The sequence below is a fragment of the Hemitrygon akajei genome, chromosome 10, assembly GCF_048418815.1.
Source record: "Hemitrygon akajei chromosome 10, sHemAka1.3, whole genome shotgun sequence".
In the NCBI taxonomy this organism is placed as follows: Eukaryota; Metazoa; Chordata; class Chondrichthyes; order Myliobatiformes; family Dasyatidae; genus Hemitrygon; species Hemitrygon akajei.
Genome location: NC_133133.1, coordinates 102,347,788 through 102,368,077, shown reverse-complemented (window position 1 = coordinate 102,368,077; position 20,290 = coordinate 102,347,788). Strand labels below are relative to the sequence as shown.

Sequence of the window (20,290 nt, the reverse complement as noted above, 5' to 3'; positions counted from 1 at the left end):
TTAAAAAATCTGGTATATGAAAACGGAAAGGATTTTGAACGGTATACATACATGACCAACTTACGGTTCGGCTAAAAGAAATGACTTTGCGTGTTCCCTTTTATTGCTATGTCGGTGTATGTAGTTTATCAGCCTCGCTGCCAGAGCCGTATCAACAGTATACAGGCTGTAACCTTTCTAGGTTAATCTACTTTGAGGTATATACTGACACTAGCACGAAACTCAATATGTTTAAACCAACCTACGTTCTTTTTAAAACACCTATTGAAGTCACTCATTGTTAATGATATTAACATGAAAGACAATCTATCCGTGAATACCTTTCATTTATTGAAACCTAACGCTTTCTGCAGATGACAGTTCGGAATCATAGCAACAGGAGCCGGTTGCTGGGACCGAGGGACAGCACGTCGCATGTTAATTAGTCTCTTACTCTGATTCCTAACAGAAATCTCCTGTGATCTCTCGAAGTCACTTGCTGCTGCTTGTTTGAGCATTCGCTATGCCTAAGGAAGCCCGCCTAAAGCTCACACGTTGCTTTTGCCTAAGTTAGCTTGCAGCCCAGTCAAAAACTGGGCAGCGTCCAAATCAAACCGCTGTGAAAATTCAGCAGGGAAAAGACGGCAAGCGTGAAGGGAAGGCGGGCGGGAAAGCTCCAGTACTTTCCGCCAATCGACTCCTCCCCCTTTCGATCCGCATTTGTAATCGTTGACTGGCTCCCACCCTGCCGTGTTCAGCCAATCTCAGTGATCTGAAGATGGGCAGCCGTCACTTGTAGCCTCACCACTTGTCTGGCTGCTGCCTCGTTCGACAATGCGCCGTAAAATGGAACACGGGAGAGGTAGGATCCAAGCAGGGTCTACTCCGCCGTTTTACTTCGAAAGTTCAGAAAATGGGGGGGAAATAGACCAAGGACCAGTTCGAACCGGCGTCAGGAGATACGTCCAATGCCCCAGTCCTTAAATGTCTTTGATCTGCTACAAACCATCACCCGGATCTTTCGTCTGTCTCTCTCTGTCTCTGTCTCTCTCTCTAACCAGACTTAAGGTAATTATTTTTGTCATACACTGTCACTATCACTTTACACGAATCCTTGATTCTTTTTATTTTTAAATCATCGTAATATTAACTCTTTCTGTAATTCTTGGTTGTAATTTCTTTAGTGAGTTAGAAAATAACTGGAAAATAATCGTGTAAATTTTCAGAGCTTCTGATTGAATAAAGAGATCATTGACTTGTGTTATGATTTACTTGGAGGATAAATATTACGTATTAAAACAGATTATAAATAATTGCTATTGAACTGTATTTGGTAGTATTACCCTGCCTTCGCAAGATGTTGAAGTTCATTTTTGAATATTCTTTCCTTTATAAAAAGAAGATGCACTACTAATGTTACTCTGCTTGTTTCAGTTATAGCACCTGGGATGAACCTGGTGATATCTGTTTTTCCTCAGTGCCACGCTCAATCCTGCGGGATAGGTTTCACGTTCATCCGACTGCAGGGCCCACTGGAAGACTGTTGGGAGACGGTCATCATGTGTACCCGTCACCCAGTCTTTTCTGCTCTCCGAGGATGCAACTCAGCCACCCAAAGACTCGCTCTGCTCTTGCTGTGTGCCAGCTTGGCGGGCAACGCTTCCGTCATCTGTCCTTCAGTCTGCATCTGTGCCAGCGATATCATTACTTGCACCAATAAGAATCTGACCACTGTGCCAAGGATCCTGTATAAAGTTGCGACCAGTTTGGATGTTAGCTACAACAGTATCAGACTACTTGGTTCTAACTGGACTCCAACCATACTGGACAGACTCAGAACGCTGATTCTCAATCACAACAGTATAGGCTTCCTCTCCAAGAGGGCATTTTGGTCTACTCCTGAACTCAAGTATCTGGATCTGTCCTCCAACAAGTTAAAAAGTTTGAGCAACTCATCATTTCAAGGACTGAATTCCCTGGAGATACTGCTTCTTTACAATAATCAGGTCGCCCAAGTCAGCAGCGGAGCTTTCGAGGGTTTGTACAAGCTTCATAAACTGTATCTCAGTCGGAATCTGATCTCCCGCTTCCCAATGCAACTCTTTAAAGGCAGGTCTAGACTTTCGCTTCTGGAACTCGTCGATCTCTCTTTCAATAAATTGACGTCTGTACCTGCCCTGCAGTTAAGTGCTCTACCCGTAAAGATGCAGAGTGGTTTGTATCTGCATGCCAACCCATTTACTTGCGATTGCTCCTTCTACACCATGGTCACCTACTGGTATAAGAGGCAGTTTAGGTCGGCGGTGGATTTTAAGGAAGATTATAGATGTTATTTTCAGCTGGACGCCAAGAGAAGTGTCAGTGTTTTATTGATCCACGATGATCTATTGAATTGCTCTAACAGTGCCGTGAATGGCTCTTTCCACGCTTTGGGCATGCTCTATGAGGCCTATCTGGGGGACCGAGTAGTAATAAACTGTGACAGCAAGATTCTGGACAGCAACACCAATGTCCTATGGGTCACGCCCGAGAATGAAACATTGCAGACTGGCATTCAAAGGCAGAGTCTGGGGGTGTTATTGAACGGAAGCCTCGAAATTCAAGACGTCCAGGTCGAAGATGCAGGGGTCTACTCCTGTATCGCAATTAACAGTAGACGCATGCTCAACGAGACCATCGAGGTAACACTGAAAGTGCACAATTTCACACACACCAAGCACCGTTCACACACCTTTAACACGGCCTTTACCACTCTCGCTGCCTGCCTCGCCAGCATCATTTTAGTCTTGATCTATCTTTACTTGACACCTTGCCGCTGCTGGTGCAAATCTAAGCAAAGGCACCGGAAACCGAACGAAAGCAGCGCACACTCCTCCATTCTGAGCGCCACTCCTCCTCACGAGGCGGGCGCTGAGAGGAAGGTCAGCACGGGCAAGCGAGTGGTCTTTCTGGAACCCGTCAAACAGCCATTGAGGGGGCAGAATGGGAAAGTGAAGCTGCTCCCTACCAGCCACACTGTGGCCGAGAAGATCCTGAGACACAACAGAGGAAAGGCGGATGTCGACTCCATCAGCTCCGTGTTCTCCGATAATCTCATCGTGGCTTGATCCAAACGCTGTTGATGCGCCTAAGCGATAATCTAGGTTGCTGCCCACCGGACACCTGAGATGACTCGTAGACCAATAATGTTGGGATATCAGGCAAATCTCCCTGCCTGTGGAAAGGTTAAAGCAGGAGAGCTGAGAAATGCCTCTGCTCTGAATGTTAACAGGGTCCTGTCGGCTTGCGGAGGAGTTTTTCAAACTAGTTCCATGTCTGGAATGGTGCGAGATCCAGAGGAGGAAAAATGCACTTCCAGTTACTGGATTCTGCATTTAGTCCATTAGTTTGGCACAAGTAATATCCAAATTAAACCAACGTGGAGCCCTGGTGATCACCTTAGAAGCAGTGATCATGCCGCGTGCTTGCAAGTATAAGGTTCATCTGAAATTGGCCATCTCAAAGTATGCTTGGAGACATTTCGCTAAGTCCTTAGAATTCAAGAGCAAAGTAACGCCTCTTTACTGATGTTTACCTGCACTGATATGCAACGCTAAATTTAATGACCAATGAAGCTATGTAAAATAATTCATTGCTGCCGCACACTCTGCCCCCTTACATTTTTTTCATAGGCCTCATACACGAGTTACATTTTAGATCAATTGTTGCTCTAGTCAGTTTGTTGAAGACTTGCACAGATGTATTTCAACATCGACTTCCAGCCTATATTTATATTGCAAATTAAAGTTTTATATATTGCATTACAATTCCTGCTCATATTACTAACCTATACATTTGTTTGCAATTCATGATTTAATTCATTCCCATTTACCAAGTTTCCACCTAAAGCTTTAGAACTGACAGATTTAGCAAAGTTTGTTCGAAACTTTGTGCCCAGCGACTTTAGTAAGATTTAAGGAGTACTGGTATTAGTAGAAAGAGTTCTCCAACAAGGACATCGATGGTTAAGCATTGAAGGGATTTTCCATTCAATGACACAGTAAATACATCACTAAAATAATGGAATCACGGTTGATTAATGCCATCTTAAATATTAGTTTTCTCAGATACTGGTATCTGGCATTGCCAATGGGAATGTCAGCTTCCTCAGTTTATATTCAGAGGCGGGAACTGTCCAGGAAGGGGTTAAAAAGAAGTTTCACGCAGCTGTTCATTTCGTCTTGCTCAGGCATACTTAGCTATGCTCCTAACTAAGAAGTAGCTGTTATGACACCAGGTACAGGCAGTTCTGTCTAACTTAAGATGTGAGGGTAATTACCTAACTAAACTCAGTAACGCAAATGAAATGCAATTATCAGTTATTTCATGAAACACTTTAAAATAATTAATCACCTTTTTAAAAGAAATCTATTCCAAACATAAATATGTATAGGTAGGAACTAAAGTGCTTACTTTGAATGTGAAATTGTTTAATTATTAGTTTGTACTGATGTATTTTAGAGAAAAAAGTAAGTCTGTAAATGCAGTATTTTGTAGTATCAATTTACTGTAGGAGATATATATCTTTGTTACCATAATCTTTGAAACTTTATTGTAAAATGTATATGAATCCCTTTCATGTCTATTGTCTTAGTTTGTAAAATGCAGTTATCAAAGTTGTAGATTTGAAACAGACAAATGTTAGAACTACAAAATCAGACAAGACTATGTATAGGAGCTTCTCCGCAACTCACACAAAATGCTGGAGGTACTCAGCAGGCCAGGCAGCATCTGTGGAAAAGAGTAAACAGTTGACATTTCAGCAGGAGTTCTGGTCTGCTGAGTTCCTCCAGTATTTTATGTGTGTTACTTAGATTCCCAGCATTTGCAGATTTTCTCTTGTTTGCTATAGGAGCTTCTCTGCATTTATCTCTGTTTATTCCTTCTGTAGAGGTCAGTTAGTTACATCCTCAGTATCTTACTGGGACAAATTGAACACTATTTATGTTCTGTAACTAATCTGCACAGAACAACAGTAAAACAATGGATTGGTGCCCTCATATTCAATGAATGGCAGAGTACAGGCTACATTAACACACAGATCAGAATATTCAATTGCAAAAGTAATCAACATTTACAAACAGATTTACAACAGGCAAATATTTTACATGGCTCCATAATTTTACAAACTTTAATTTTCTAAAACTTGCATTAAATGGATGTGCCTTCTAAAGTACTGTGTTAAAAATCCAAATGAATATTTAGAAAGTAAAATTTTAAAGCAATATGCCTTTTTAAAATTCTAGCTCATGCTGAAATTTATTACTTTGTGAAAAAAGCATTGATGGTGTGAAATATCAGAAGTAAAGAATTAATTTTCACCAAACAATTTGAAGTTTTACTTCTTTTCATTGAGAGCTTTTCATAAGAGGTTAGAGCTACTTCTGATCTTTCCAAATGGAAGCTTGCTTAATTTCCACTGAAATAATCTAGGTTAGTTAGCCTGACACTAAAAGGACTTGCAAGTATGAAGTCCCTTTTGTAAACTAAGGAGACCTTAATGTAGTTAGCATAGTTCAAAGAGGTGTTATTATCATTGTATGTATATGATATACAATCTTAAGATTCATTTTCTTGCAGCTCCCATAGGAAAACAAGGAAGCACAATAGAATCCACAAAAAAAACACACATCACAAAGACTGACAACTATTCAATGTGCAAATATTAAAAAGAAGTAAACAAATAGTATACAGAACATGAGCTGCAGAGTCCTTGAAAGGGAGTCCACAGGCTGCTTCCCAATGAAATAGTTGGAATAGGTAAAGAGAGTGATTGCAAATACATGCTGATTTGGAGCCCTGATTTCTCAGGAGGACAAATTCACCCTGCACTCCAACTATTGTTCCCAGTAATTTAAATGCCAACACCAAGAAGGAACTCTTCATGGGAGCTGGGGTAGTGTCTCCTAGCTGGTGAAGAGGTGATGTTGATTGTGGCAGAGGTCACTGATCTATTTTTTCTCCTTTCTCCTCTAACATTTCCCCATCTTTCCATTTAGTTTGATGAAGGAGCCAAGTAAAAGATTTCACTAACACCTCGGGCCTCTTCTGTTCCCAATTTTGTTCCTTAATGGGCAGGAATGATGAGGAGCTCATGACCGTTTACCACAACAAGCCAGACAGTAAGAAATAAGGTCATGCCCTGACAATATCATACCAACATATATATCACAAATAGATCAGCTCCCAATGGTTCTGGGAGGATAACTGGGGAGATTTCATTATCATGTTTAAATTTGCAACCCAGAAATCAGATACCAAAATGGGGAAATGCACTGATATTACAAATATGTCACAACCAGGTGCAGGGCAATCAACTCCACAATTACATACTAGAGCATAAGACACAAGCAGAATTAGGCCATTTGGCCCACTCTGTTGATTTACTTTCACTCTCAAACCCATTAGAAAATACACCAGTACTACACAGGAACAGGCCCTTTGGCCAACTAAACTAATATCTCATTCCTACACAATGTCTATCATTCCATTTTCCTTACATTCATGTGCCTATCTAAACATCTCTTAAAAATTTCTTAATGTATCTGGCTCTACAACCACCTCAAGCAGTGCATTCCAGGCACCCACCACTTTCTATACAAAAAATGCCATCATATCTCTTTGAAATTATCCCCTTTCATCTTAAATGTATGCCCTAGGCATTTCAACCCTGGAAAAATACTGTCTCTCTACTCTATCTAGGTCTCTCAAATTCATATAAACCTCTGTGAGATCTGCTCTCAGCCTCCACTGCTCCAGAGAAAACAACCCAAGTTTCTCTTGCCTTCTCTCTGTATCCTTTGATGCCCTTATTAATCACAAAACTACCAACAGCTTTAAATATGCCCATTGATGTGGCCTCCACAGCCATCTGTGGCAATGAATTATACAGATTCACCAACCTCTGGCTGAATAAATTCCTCCCCCTTTTGCGCTCTCTGGTTGTTGACACCTCCTCTACTGGAAACAGCTTCCATGTCCACACTATTCAGGCCTTTCAATAGCCACCACCTTTTATTAAACTCCAGGAGGCAACAAAATATAACCTTTATAATATTCACCCTTTCATTCCTGGGATCATTCCTGTAATCCTCCTCTGGACACTCTCCAATGCCATATTCCTTAAATATGGAGCCTGAAACTTGTCACAATACTGCAATGTGGTCTGACCAATGCCTTATAAAGTCTCAGCATTACGTCCTTCATATTCTCTGACAATGAAAGCTAACATTGCTTTTACCTTCCTTACAATTGGTTCAACCTGTAAGTGAACCTTTTAGGGGATCCTGCACTAAGACTCCCAGATGCACTAGTAAACACTAGCACTTTAGCTCCACATAAACGTCCTCCCTCTCGCCTCTTCAGCATAGTCTTTTTTTCCTGTCCTTATCTAAATTCCTATTACCTCTAGTCACCTTAACAACTCAGTTGATAAAGGGATCACATTCTATTCCATGTTCAGTGAAAATCATTTTTCCTCAGTTCCTTACAAATTGGTGTTTTTCTTTAACTTACAAAACTCTGGTGATTGTATGAAAAAATGTACCCATCATACATCCCTTCATTCGAGACTATTGTTAGACAATATCCTCCAGCTCTCAATAAAATGGAAACCTGCTTTCTGTTTCATAGCTTCCTTGTGTATTTGCCTCAGTAAATATTCCTTGTTTCTAAAGAACTGTTAACTGGTAAGCAGTTTTCAGAAAATAGACCCGTTGGTTATTATTAACCCCACAGCATGGGAAGTATCTAAACTGACATACAGACAATTAGCTGAACATGTCCAGACATTCCTTTTCCTCTGCTTATTAAATTATTACTGGCTATTTTCAGTGACCACTAGGAAACTCCACAGTGACTGAAGTTGTGCCAAATCTGCCAGCATGCTCTCTTCGATGAGATGTCGTTGATTTATAATTGTTTGGAAAATCTGTACTTTCTTTTGAAAACTGTGCAATGAGTTACTTTCACTTTTGCACTCATCCCCATAAATCAGTAGACTACTTAGGAAATATTCATTCAATGAAATGTCCGGAAGAGAAAAGGGCAAAGTAATTTTTAAAGAGCTATATGTAGCTCACTCTGTTATAGAATGTGTTTAATTTCAGGAGTGAAAAACTCCCAAGTTGCTTTCTAATCAATTCCCATGTGAACCAGGTGATCTTTTAATTTTAAATGTATACATAAACAGATAATGAACAGATTAATTGATCATCATTTTTATTTATTTGTTTGTTTATTTATTTATTTATTGAGATACAGAAAACCCCAATTAACCCTAGCCGATTCATGGGACATTTTACAATGACTTATAACCAACTAATTGGTACATCTTTGGACTGTGGGAGAAAACCAGAGCACCCAAAGAAAACCCACACATTCCACAGGGACTCCAGAAGGTGAATGCTGGATTGAACTCTGAACTCTGATGCCCCAAGCTGTAATAATGCTGTGCTAACCACTACGCTACCTTGACTCCCTTTATGGTGTAGTTTTTATGCTAGATTTTAATTGCTGTTTTGGTAGTTAATATTTACGCTAATGAAATGCACACAAAATCATTACTTTTCCAGAGGAATGATGTAATGCATAGTCTATTCAGAAACATTAAGTCATCTTTCCTTTTCACATGTTTATTATGAGCATTTCCTGTGTTTAATTCCATATTTACACTATTAATGTTTTTGTTCATTTATCTATCTGGTTAATCTTATCTCATCAGCAACTCATCATTTCTAGGGGCATTATTTGGCAGAACAATTTTCCTCAGTTGCTTGAAGTCTCTTCATCTCAATGTTATGGAATTTATGGCAAAGAACAATTCTCCAAAAGCAATAATATCACTCAACCATCAGGCCAGCTATTTTTAAACTAGTTTCAGTGCCTGTTTGTCCATGGGATTTTGCCACATATATACCCTATTATCAGTTCTGACTGATGCTTGTTTCACCATGTTTTTAAATGTATATTCCAGACTAGAGGAAAAGAGTCAGAGAGTAATACAGCATGGATACAGTGCCTTCAGCCCAACCCATCAATGCTGACACAATTGCTTACTTGAGCTGGTCCCATCTACCTGCATTCGGCCCATATCCCTGAAAAACTCTTCTGTTAATGTACCTGCATAAATGACCTTTATACCAGTATAATCATACCTCCTTCTATCAGTTCTTCTGGCACAAAGCCCCCCTTCTTCCATGTGAAAAAGTTGCCCCTTAAGTTCCCTTTAAATCCTTCCTCTCTCATTAATTGTATGTAATGCTTAATGTATGTGACACTTAACGTACCTTAATAACATCTCTTAAACCTTTGCTGTCTTGTATTAGAATCCCCTGGGGAAAAGACTGCGAACATTCACCTTATTCAGAGATCAGAGATCAGTGGCCACTTTACTATGTTTCTCCTGTAGCTAATAAACTGGTCACTGAGTGTGTGCCTGTGGTCTTCTGCTGCTGCAGCCCATTCACTTCAAGTTCCAGCATGTTGTACATTCAGAGATGATCTTCTGCACACTGCTGTTGTTACTGGTGCCTTCCTGTCAGCTTGAACCAGTCTGGCCATTCTCCTCTGACCTCTCTCATTAATAAGGCATTTTCCCCCACAATAATGCTGCTCACTGGATTTTTTTTTGTTTGTCGCACCATTCTCTGTAAACTCTAGAGACTGTTGTATATGTAAATCTGAGGAGATCAGCAGTTTTTGAGATGCTCAAACGACCCCATCTGGCACCAATAATCATTCTACAGTCAAAATCACATAGATCACATTTATTCCCCATTCTGATATTCAATCTGAACAGCTGAACCTCTTGACCATATCTGTATGCTTCTATGCATTGAGTTGCTGCCACATGATTGGCTGATAAGATATTTGCATTAATGAGCAGATGTACAGATGTACTTAATAAAGTGGCCTCTGAGTGTATGATACTGTATGTAGAATAGAAATCGTTTAACTTCCTTCTGGTTATTTTGAATTAATTATTCTGACTTGGCACTGGTTACTTACCCTCTTGCTAATTGTACATTCTAGTACATTAAAAAAAAACAACTTATGATCCCTCGTTACTTATCAAACATAATTTACATCCCACTGATTTGGACACCAGATGTACAGTTCTCTTTTCCAGGCACTGCCTTTCAACTTGAGTTGTAATACTTTACAAATTAATACATCATGTTGATATGATCTTCCCTTTATTTCACTTTAATCCACAATTGATAAAAATAATAATAAATTAGTAACAAATTATTCTGACTTTATTTGAAGCTTTAAGCATGGAGTTATAACATAATACAGAAGGGACACAGGCCCTTTGGTCCACCTCATCCACATAAACCACATCAACCAATATGCCCATCTATGTTCATCCCATATTACTCTAAACTGTTCCTTCCCTAACTGTATACATTCTCTGTCCAAATCTTTTTAAAATAATGTTTTTACCTCCTTAATTATCTTCCTCATGTAAAAAAATGCTTCTCAATTCCAAGTAAATCTTTTCACTTGAATTAAATACGTTTAACTTATATATTAACTTATATTCAGAGGCCACTTTATTCAGTATGTCTGTACACCTGTTCATTAATGCAAATATCTAAACAGCTAATTATGTGGCAGCAACTCAATGCATAAAAACATGCAGTAAAGATCAAGAGGTTCAGTTGTTGTTCAGGGCAAACATCGGATTTGGGAAGAAATGTGTTATCAGAGATCTTGACAGTGGAATGATTGTTGGTGCCAGACAGGTAGGTTTGAGTATCTCAGAAACTGCTGATCTCCTGGGATTTTCACAGACAACAGACTCTAGAGTTTATAGAGAATGGTGTGGAAAAACAAAAAAAAATTCCAGTGAGCAGCAGTTCTGTGGGTGAAGATGGCCTGTAAATGAGAGGTCAGAGGAGAATGGCCAGACTTGTTCAAGCTGACAGTACTTCAAATAACCACACGTTACAATGCTGGTGTGTAGAAGAGCATCTCTGAATATTCAACACATCAAACCTCAAAGTTGATTGGTTAAAGCAGAAGACCGTGAACGTACACTCAGTGGTCACTTTATTAGGTACAGAAGATATCTAATAAAAGTCTCCACTGAGTGTATTTACAGGTAAATGACATGTCTGAATAACTGTTTGTTTTGGTTCAGTTGGAATTAAATGTTGCCCAGTAGGTAGCATATTAATTCAGGAATTGTAGAAGGTTCAACAGATGAATAATGAACATCTGTCATTCATTATGTATGCAATATAAGTAATTAGAATATTGACTGAGACAGCTGGATTTTGCTTTCTATAATTTGCTGGATCTAACATTAGTTAGATCCACACTATTAGTAAATCATGGCACTAAATAGGTTCATTCTAAGGAAAGTTGAAATTTCATATTAGACAAAGATTTCAATTACAAATTACTGTGCAAAGCCTCAGCTCTATTCACTTACAATTTGCAGTGCTGCTGACAAAGGAGGAGACAAAGGATGTTGTAGTGAGAAATTTGGTAAACATTTACTTGTAACTTTTTATTTTTATTAAAATTATTGGCTCAGACTCCAAAACTACCACAGATCAATGACCAACACTATTTTGCTGATCGCTCAATGGTCCAGCATTGAGGCAAGACAAACACAACCTGTGAACTGCAAATCACCACTGGTTGCTGGATGATTTTCACCATGAGCCCAATAGGCTCTTAACTTCCTCTTGGCTACAAAGAATGGCTGTATTTGCATGGAAATTTCCTGTTAAAAATTGGATGGAAAGATGTTTCAGCAATACACCAGTCAGACTCTTCAACCTAGAAGAAAACAATGAAATTACACCACAAAGCCAGAAGACATTGGAGCAGAATTAGGCCATTTGTCCCATCGAGTGTGTACTGCCTTTTGCTCATGGCTGATCCATTTCCCTCATAAACCTATTTTCTTGACTTCTCCCTTTAACCTTTCATGCCCTGACTTATCAAGAAGCTATCAATCTCTGCTTTAAATACCTGGACCAGATGTTATGGTCCATGTAGGGACCAACAACGTGGGTAGGATGAGTGAGGGGGTCCTGCGTAGTGAGTTCAGGGAGTTAGGTGCGATGCTGAAGGGCAGGACCTCCAGGAAAACAATCTCAGGATTGCTACCTGTGCCACGTGCGAATGAGGCAAGGAAGAGAAGGATTATACAGATTAATACATGGCTGAGAGGATGGTGCAGGAGGGAGGGCTTCAGGTTTTTAGATAATTGGGCTTTGTTCCAGGGAAAGTGGGATCTGTTCCGACAGGACGGTTTACACCTGAACTGGAGTGGTACTAACATCCTTGCAGGAAAGTTTGCTAGTGCTTCTCGGTGGGGGGTGGTTTAAACTAAATTTGCAGGGGGCAGGGATCCAGAATGCAAGAGAGGATAGTGAGATGAAGAATAAAGGACAGGTGGGGACTACACGGTTCTGGAATATTGTGTAATAGAGAAAGGTGAAGCGGAACAAGTGATAAGGAGGACACATGTACAGAGGGATGGTCTGACTGAACATGGAGTTAAATGTGCAGAAAGAATAAGTAAATTTAGGAAGGACAACAAAATTCAAGGGGCGTATCGCCCGATGGGAGTTCGGGGAGCTGGGTTAAGCACAATAGGCAGCGATTTAAACAGAGAGAGGAGAAATGGGCTAAAAATTCTATATCTGAATGCACGAAGTGTCAGAAATAAGGCGGATGAGCTTGAAACTCAGGTGCAAATGGGTAACTATGATGTTGTTGGGATAACAGAGACATGGCTGCAGGGAGATTAGACCTGGGAAATGAATGTACAAGGGTATATGTGCTATCGTAGGGACAGAAATGTGGGCAGAGAGGGTTGGGTGGCCCTGTTGGTGAGGAATGAGATTCAGTCCTTTGCAAGGGGGGACATAGGATCAGGAGAAGTAGAGTCTGTATGGATAGAATTGAGGAACAGTAAGGGCAAAAAGACCCTAATGGGTATTATCTACAGGCATGGATATTGGGTGCAAGTTGAATAGGGAGTTAACATTGGCATGTGGCAAAGGTAATGTCACAGTAGTTATGGGGATTTCAACATGCAGTGAACTGGGAGAATCAGGTTGGTGCTGGACCCTAGGATAGGGAGCTTGTAGAGTGCCTACGGGATGCATTCTTGGAACAGCTTGTATGAGAGCCGACCAGGGACGAGGCTATTCTGGATTTAGTCTTGTGTAATGAACAGGATTTGATAAGCGATCTTGAAGTAAAGGAGCCATTAGGAGGTAGTGACCATAATATGATAAGTTTTTATCTGCAATTTGAGAAGGATAAGGGCAGATCGGAGGTGTCAGTGTTGCAGTTGAACAGGGGAAACTATGGAGCCATGAGGGAGGAGCTGGCCAAAGTTAACTGGATGGATATCCTAGCAGAAAAGACAGTGGAACAGCAATGGTAGGTATTCTTGGGAATAATGCACAAGGTGCAAAATCAGTTCATCCCCCGGAGAAGGAAGGATTCAAAGGGGGGAAAGGGGCCACAGTGGTTGACAAAGGAAGTCAGAGATTGCATAGCATTAAAAAAAAGGAAATATGACAGAGCTAAGGTGAGTGGGAGGACAGATGATTGGGAAATTTTTAAGGAACAACAGAACTTAACTAAAAAGGCAATACAGGGAGAAAAAATGAGGTACGAATGCAAGCTAGCCAGGAATATAAAGGAGGATAGCAAAGGCTTTTTTAGGTATGTGAAGAGAAAGAAGATAGTTAAGAACAATGTTGGGCCCTTGAAGAATGAATTGGGTGAAATTGTTATGGGAAACAGAGAAATGGCAGAAGAATTTAATAAGTACTTTAGATCTGTCTTCACTAGGGAAGACACAAGCAATCTCCCAGGGGTATGGATGGGCCAAGGACATAGGGTAACAGAGGAAATGAAACAAATTGACATTAGGAAGGAAACAGTGATGGGACTGAAGGTTGACAAATCCCCAGGTCCAGATGGTCTGCATCCTAGGGTACTAAAGGAGGTGGCCCTGGAAATTGCAGATGCATTGGTAATCATTTTCCAATGTTCCTTAGATTCAGGATCAGTTCCTGAGGATTGGAGAATGGCTAATGTTATCCCACTTTTTAAGAAAGGAGGGAGGGAGAAAACAGAGAACTATCGTCCTGTCAGCCTAACATCAGTAGTGGGGAAGATGCTAGAGTCCATTATTAAAGATGAAATAGTGGCATATCTAGATAGCAGTAATAGGATTGGGCCGAGCCAGCATGGATTTACCAAGGGCAAATCATGCTTGACTAATCTATTGGAGTTTTTCGAGGATGTAACCAGGAAGTTAGACAAGGGAGATCCAGTGAGTGTAGCGTACCTCGATTTTCAGAAGGCATTTGATAAGGTCCAACATAGGAGATTGTTGGGTAAAATCAGAGCTCATGGCATTAGGGGGAAGATATTGACATGGATAGAAAACTGGTTGGCAGATAGAAAGCAAAGGGTAATGGTGAATGGGTGTTTCTCGGAATGGCAGGTGGTGACTAGTGGGGTGCCACAGGGCTCGGTATTGGGACCACAGCTGTTTACGATTTACATCAACGATTTAGATGAAGGTATTGAGAATAACATCAGCAAGTTTGCTGAAGATATTAAGCTGGGTGGCAGTGTGACATGTGATGAGGATGTTAGGAGAATTCAGGGTGTCTTGGATAGGCTGAGTGAGTGGGCAGATACTTGGCAGATGACGTTCAATGTGAATAAGTGTGAGGTTATCCACTTTGGGAGTAAGAACAGGAAGGCAGATTATTATCTGAACAGTGTAGAGTTAGGTAAGGGAGAAATACAATGAGATCTAGGAGTCCTCGTTCATCAGTCACTGAAGGTGAATGAGCAAGTGCAGAAGGCAGTGAAGAAGGCTAATGGAATGTTGGCCTTTATTACAAAGGGAATTGAGTACAAGAGCAAGGAAATCCTTTTGCATTTGTACAGGGCCTTGGTGAGACCACACCTGGAGTATTGTGTACAGTTTTGGTCTCCAGGGTTAAGGAAGGACATCCTGGCTGTAGAGGAAGTGCAGCATAGATTCACAAGGTTAATTCCTGGGATGTCCGGACTGTCTTACGCAGAGAGGTTAGAGAGACTGAGCTTGTACATGCTGGAATTAAGGAGATTGAGAGGGGATCTGATTGCAACATATAAGATTATTAAGGGATTGGACAAGATAGAGGCAGGAAATATGTTCCAGATGCTGGGAGAGTCCAGTACCAGAGGGCATGGTTTGAGAATAAGGGGTAGGTCATTTAGGACAGAGTTAAGGAAAAACTTCTTCTCCCAGAGAGTTGTGGGGGTCTGGAATGCACAGCCTCGGAAGGCAGTGGAGGCCAATTCTCTGGATGCTTTCAAGAAGGAGCTAGATAGGTATCTTATGGATAGGGGAATCAAGGAATATGGGGACAAGGCAGGAACCGGGTATTGATAGTAGATGATCAGCCATGATCTCAGAATGGCGGTGCAGGCTCGAAGGGCCGAATGGTCTACTTCTGCACCTATTGTCTATTGTCTAAATATGCCAATAACTTGGCCTCCACAGTAGCTTGTGACAACAAATTCTACAGGTTCATCACCCTCTGGCTAAAGAAATTTCTTCTTATCTCGGTTCCAAATGGACATTCTTCTATTCTCAGGCTGTACTCTCTGGTCCAAGACTCCCTCTACTATTGGAAACGTCCTGTGCACATCCACTCTACCCAGGCCATTCAACATTTGATAGGTTTCAATGAGAAACTCATTTCTACTCCACTACATTTCAGTGAATACAGGACCTGAACCATTAAACACTCCTCATATGATAAGCCTTTCAATCCCGGAATCATTTTTGTGAACCTCCTTTAAACCCTCTCCAATATCAGCGTATCCTTTCTTAGATAAGGGGAACAAGACTGCTTACAATACTCAGTGAGGCCTTATCAATGCCTTAGAAAGTTTCAACATTACATCCTTGTTTTTATACGCTAGTCCTCTCAAAATGAATGCTAATACCTCATTTTTTTTCCTCACCACCGACTCAACCTGCAAATTAACCTTTATGGAATCTTGCATGATGACTCCCAAGTCCCTTTGCACCTCAGATTTCTGTTTTTTCTCCACAGGCATTAGTCTATGCTTGTATTCTCTTTACCAAAGTGTATGTCTGCCCACTTACTCACACTATATCCATCTGTTACTCTTTGCCCATTATCCTAATCTGCCTCTGCAACATCCCTACTTCCTCAACACTACCTATCCTTCCACCTATCTTCCTATCATCTGCAAACTTGGCCACAAAGCCATCGATTCCATTATCCAAATCATTAACATATAATATGAAAAGTGACAGTCCCAATATAGTAATGACCCCTGCAGAATACCACAAATCACCATCAGCCAACCAGAAAAGGGTCATTTCATTCCCATTCTTTCCCTCCTGCCAAGCAACTGGTGCTCTCCCCATGCTAGTATCTTTCCTGTAATACCATAGGTTCTTACCTTGTTAAGCAGCCTCATAGAACCATAGAACATTAACGCACAGAAACAGGCCTTTTGGCCCTTCTTGAATGTGCCGAACCATTTTTCTGCCTAGTCCCACTGACCTGCACCTGGCCCATATCCCTCCATATACCTCTCAACCATGTACCTGTCCAAGTTTTTCTTAAATGTTAAAAGTGAGCCCGCATTTACAACTTCATCCGGCAGCTTATTCCAGACTCCCACCACTCTCCGTGTGAAGAAGCCCCCCCCAATGTTCCCTTTAAACGTTTCCCCCTTAACCCATGTCCTCTGGTTTTTTTATCCCCTAAGCTCAGTGGAAAAAGTCTGCTTGCATTCACTCTATCTATACCCATCATAATTTTATATACCACTAGCAAGTCTCCCCTCATTCTTCTGCGCTCCAGGGAATAAAGTCCTAACCTATTCAACCTTTCTCTGTAACTCAGTTTCTCAACTCCCGGCAACATCCTTGTAGACCTTATCTACACTCTTTCAACATTATTAATATCTTTCCTGTAATTTGGTGACCAAAACAATACACAATACCCCAAATTCAGCCTCACCAATGCCTTATACAACTGCACCATAACATTCCAACTCTTATACTCAACACTTTGATTTATAAAGGCCAATATACCAAAAGCTCTCTTTATTACCCTATCTAGCTGTGATACCACTTTTAGGGAATTTATATCTGTATTGCTAGATCCCTCTGTTCTACTGCATGTGGAATGCTCTGCCCCAGAAGGCAGTGGAGGCCAAGTCTCTGGATGCATTCAAGAGAAAGTTAGATAGAGTTCTTATAAATAGTGGGGTCAAGGGATATGGGGAGAGGGCAGGAACGGGGTACTGATTGTGTATGATGAGCCATGATCACAGTGAACGGTGGTGCTGGCTAGAAGGGCCGAATGACCTACTCCTGCACCTACTGTCTATTGTCACTCCCTAGTGTCATACCATTTACCTTGTATGTTCTACTTTGGTTTGTCCTTCCAAATTGCAATACCTCACACTTGTCTGTATTAAACTCCATCTACCATTTTTCAGCCTATTTTTCCAGCTGGTCCAGTTCCCTCTGCAAGCTTTGAAAACCTTCCTCACTGTCCACGGCACCTCCAATCTTTGTATCATCAGCAAATTTGCTGATCCAATTTACCACATTATCATCCAGATCATTGATATACATGACAAATTACAATGGACCCAACACTCATCCCTGTGGCACACCACTAGTTACAGGCCTCCACTCAGAGAAGCAATCCTCCATTACCACTATCTGACTTCTCCCATTGAGTCAATGTCAAATCCAATTTACTACCTCACCATATAACCATATAACAATTACAGCATGGAAACAGGCCATCTCGACCATTCTAGTCCGTGCCGAACGCTTACTCTCAGCTAGTCCCACTGACCCGCACTCAGCCCATAACCCTCCATTCCTTTCCTATCCATATACCTATCCAACTTTACTTTAAATGACAATGCCGAACCTGCCTCTACCACTTCTACTGGAAGCTCGTTCCACACAGCTACCACTCTGAGTAAAGAAATTCCCCCTCGTGTTACCCTTAAACTTTTGCCCCCTAACTCTCAATTCATGTCCTCTTGTTTGAATCTCCCCTACTCTCAATGGAAAAAGCCTATCCACGTCAACTCTGTCTATCCCCCTCATAATTTTAAATACCTCAATCAAGTCCCCCCTCAACCTTCTACACTCCAAAGAATAAAGACCTAACTTGTTCAACCTTTCCCTGTAATTTAGGTGCTGAAACCCAGGTAACATTATACTAAATCTTCTCTGTACTTTCTCTACTTTGTTGACATCTTTCCTATAATTCGGTGACCAGAACTGTACACACTACTCCAAATTCGGCCTTACCAATGCCTTGTACAATTTTAACATTACATTCCAACTCCCATACTCAATGCTCTGATTTATAAAGGCCAGCATATCAAAAGCTTTCTTCACCACCCTATCCACATGAGATTCCACCTTCAGGGAACTATGCACCATTATTCCTAGATCACTCTGTTCTACTGCATTCTTCAATGCCCTACAGTTTACCATGTATGTCCTATTTGGATTATTCCTCCCAAAATGTAGCACCTTACACTTATCAGCATTAAACTCCATCTGCCATCATTCAGCCCACTCTTCTAACTGGCCTAAATCTGTCTGCAAGCTTTGAAAACCTACTTCATCATCCACCACGCCACCTACCTTATTATCATCTGCATACTAACTAATCCAATTTACCACCCCATCATCCAGATCATTAATGTATATGACAAACAACACTGGACCCAGTACAGATCACTGAGGCACACCACTAGTCACCAGCCTCCAACCTGACTTCCATAACTTCCCTACTTGTTTCCCTTACCTTACACAATTCAATATCCTTCTCCTTAGTGAATACCGAAGAAAAGAAATTGTTCAAAATCTCCCCCGTCTCTTTCGGCTCCACACATAGCTGTCCACTCTGATTCTCTAAGGGACAAATTTCATCCCTCACTATCCTCTTGCTATTAATATAGCTGTAGAAACCCTTCGGATTTATTTTCACCTTACTTGCCAAAGCAACCTCGTATCTTCTTTTAGCTTTTCTAATTTCTTTCTTAAGATTCTACTTACATTCTTTATATTCCTTGAGCACTCATTTACTCCGTGCTGCCTATATTTATTGTAGATATCTCTCTTTTTCTTAACCACGTTTCCAATATCCCTTGAAAACCATGGCTCTCTCAAACTGTTAACCTTTCCTTTCAACCTAACTGGAACATAAAGATTCTGTACCCTCAAAATTTCACCTTTAAATGACCTTCATTTCTCTATTACATCCTTCCCATAAAACAAATTGTCCCAATCCACTCCTTCTAAATCCTTTCACATCTTCTCAATGTTAGCCTTTCTCCAATCAAAAATCTCAACCCTGGGTCCAGTCCTATCCTTCTCCATAATTATATTGAAACTAATGGCATTGTGATCACTGGACCTGAAGTGCTCCCCAACACATACCTCCGTCACCTGACCTATTTCATTCCCTAACAGAAGATCCAACACTGACCCTTCTCTAGTCGGTAGCTCTATGTATTGCTGCAAAAAACTATCCTGCACACATTTTACAAACACCAAAGCATCCATCCCTTTTACAGTATGGGCTTCCGAGTCTATGTGTGGAAAATTAAAATCTCCCACAATCATAACCCTATGCTTACTACAAATATCTGCTATCTCCTTACAAATTTGTTCCTCCAATTCTCGCTCCTCATTATAATACACCCCTATAAGTGTTACTACACCTTTCCCATTCCTCAATTCCACCCAAATAGCCCCCCTAAATGAGCACTCTAATCTATCCTGCCAGAGCACCGCTGTAATATTTTCTCTGACAAGCAATGCAACAACTCCCCCTCTTGTCCCTCCGATTCTATCATACCTGAAGCAATGAAATCCAGGAATATTTAGTTGCCAATCACCCCCCTCCTGCAACCATGTTTCACTAATAGCTACAACATCATATTTCCAGGTATCAATCCATGTTCTAAGCTCATCCACCTTTCTTACGATGCTCCTAGCATTAAAATAAATGCATCTAAGAAGTTCTCTACCTCTTCCTCTCTGTTAATCTCTAACAGTACAAAGAACTTTACTGTCTTCTTTCTCTTCCTTCCCTTTCCATACATCTGTTGCTACACTCTGGTTCCACCCCCCGCCCTATCAATCCACTGAAGCCTCTCTAGCAAACCTACCTGCAAGAATATTTGTCCCCCTCCTGTTCAG

At 40.9% G+C, this 20,290-nt stretch overlaps 1 protein-coding gene across 1 annotated transcript; it reads left to right on the top strand.

Moving 5' to 3' along the window:
- The first annotated feature begins 400 nt into the window (after positions 1-400).
- Positions 401-7,634, top strand: LOC140734565 (amphoterin-induced protein 2-like). Its single transcript, XM_073058718.1, has 2 exons — positions 401-1,047; positions 1,414-7,634. Exon 2 carries the CDS (start codon positions 1,428-1,430, stop codon positions 3,084-3,086), a length of 1,659 nt encoding a protein of 552 aa, XP_072914819.1. The 5' UTR covers positions 401-1,047; positions 1,414-1,427; the 3' UTR covers positions 3,087-7,634.
- Positions 7,635-20,290: the final 12,656 nt, after the last annotated feature.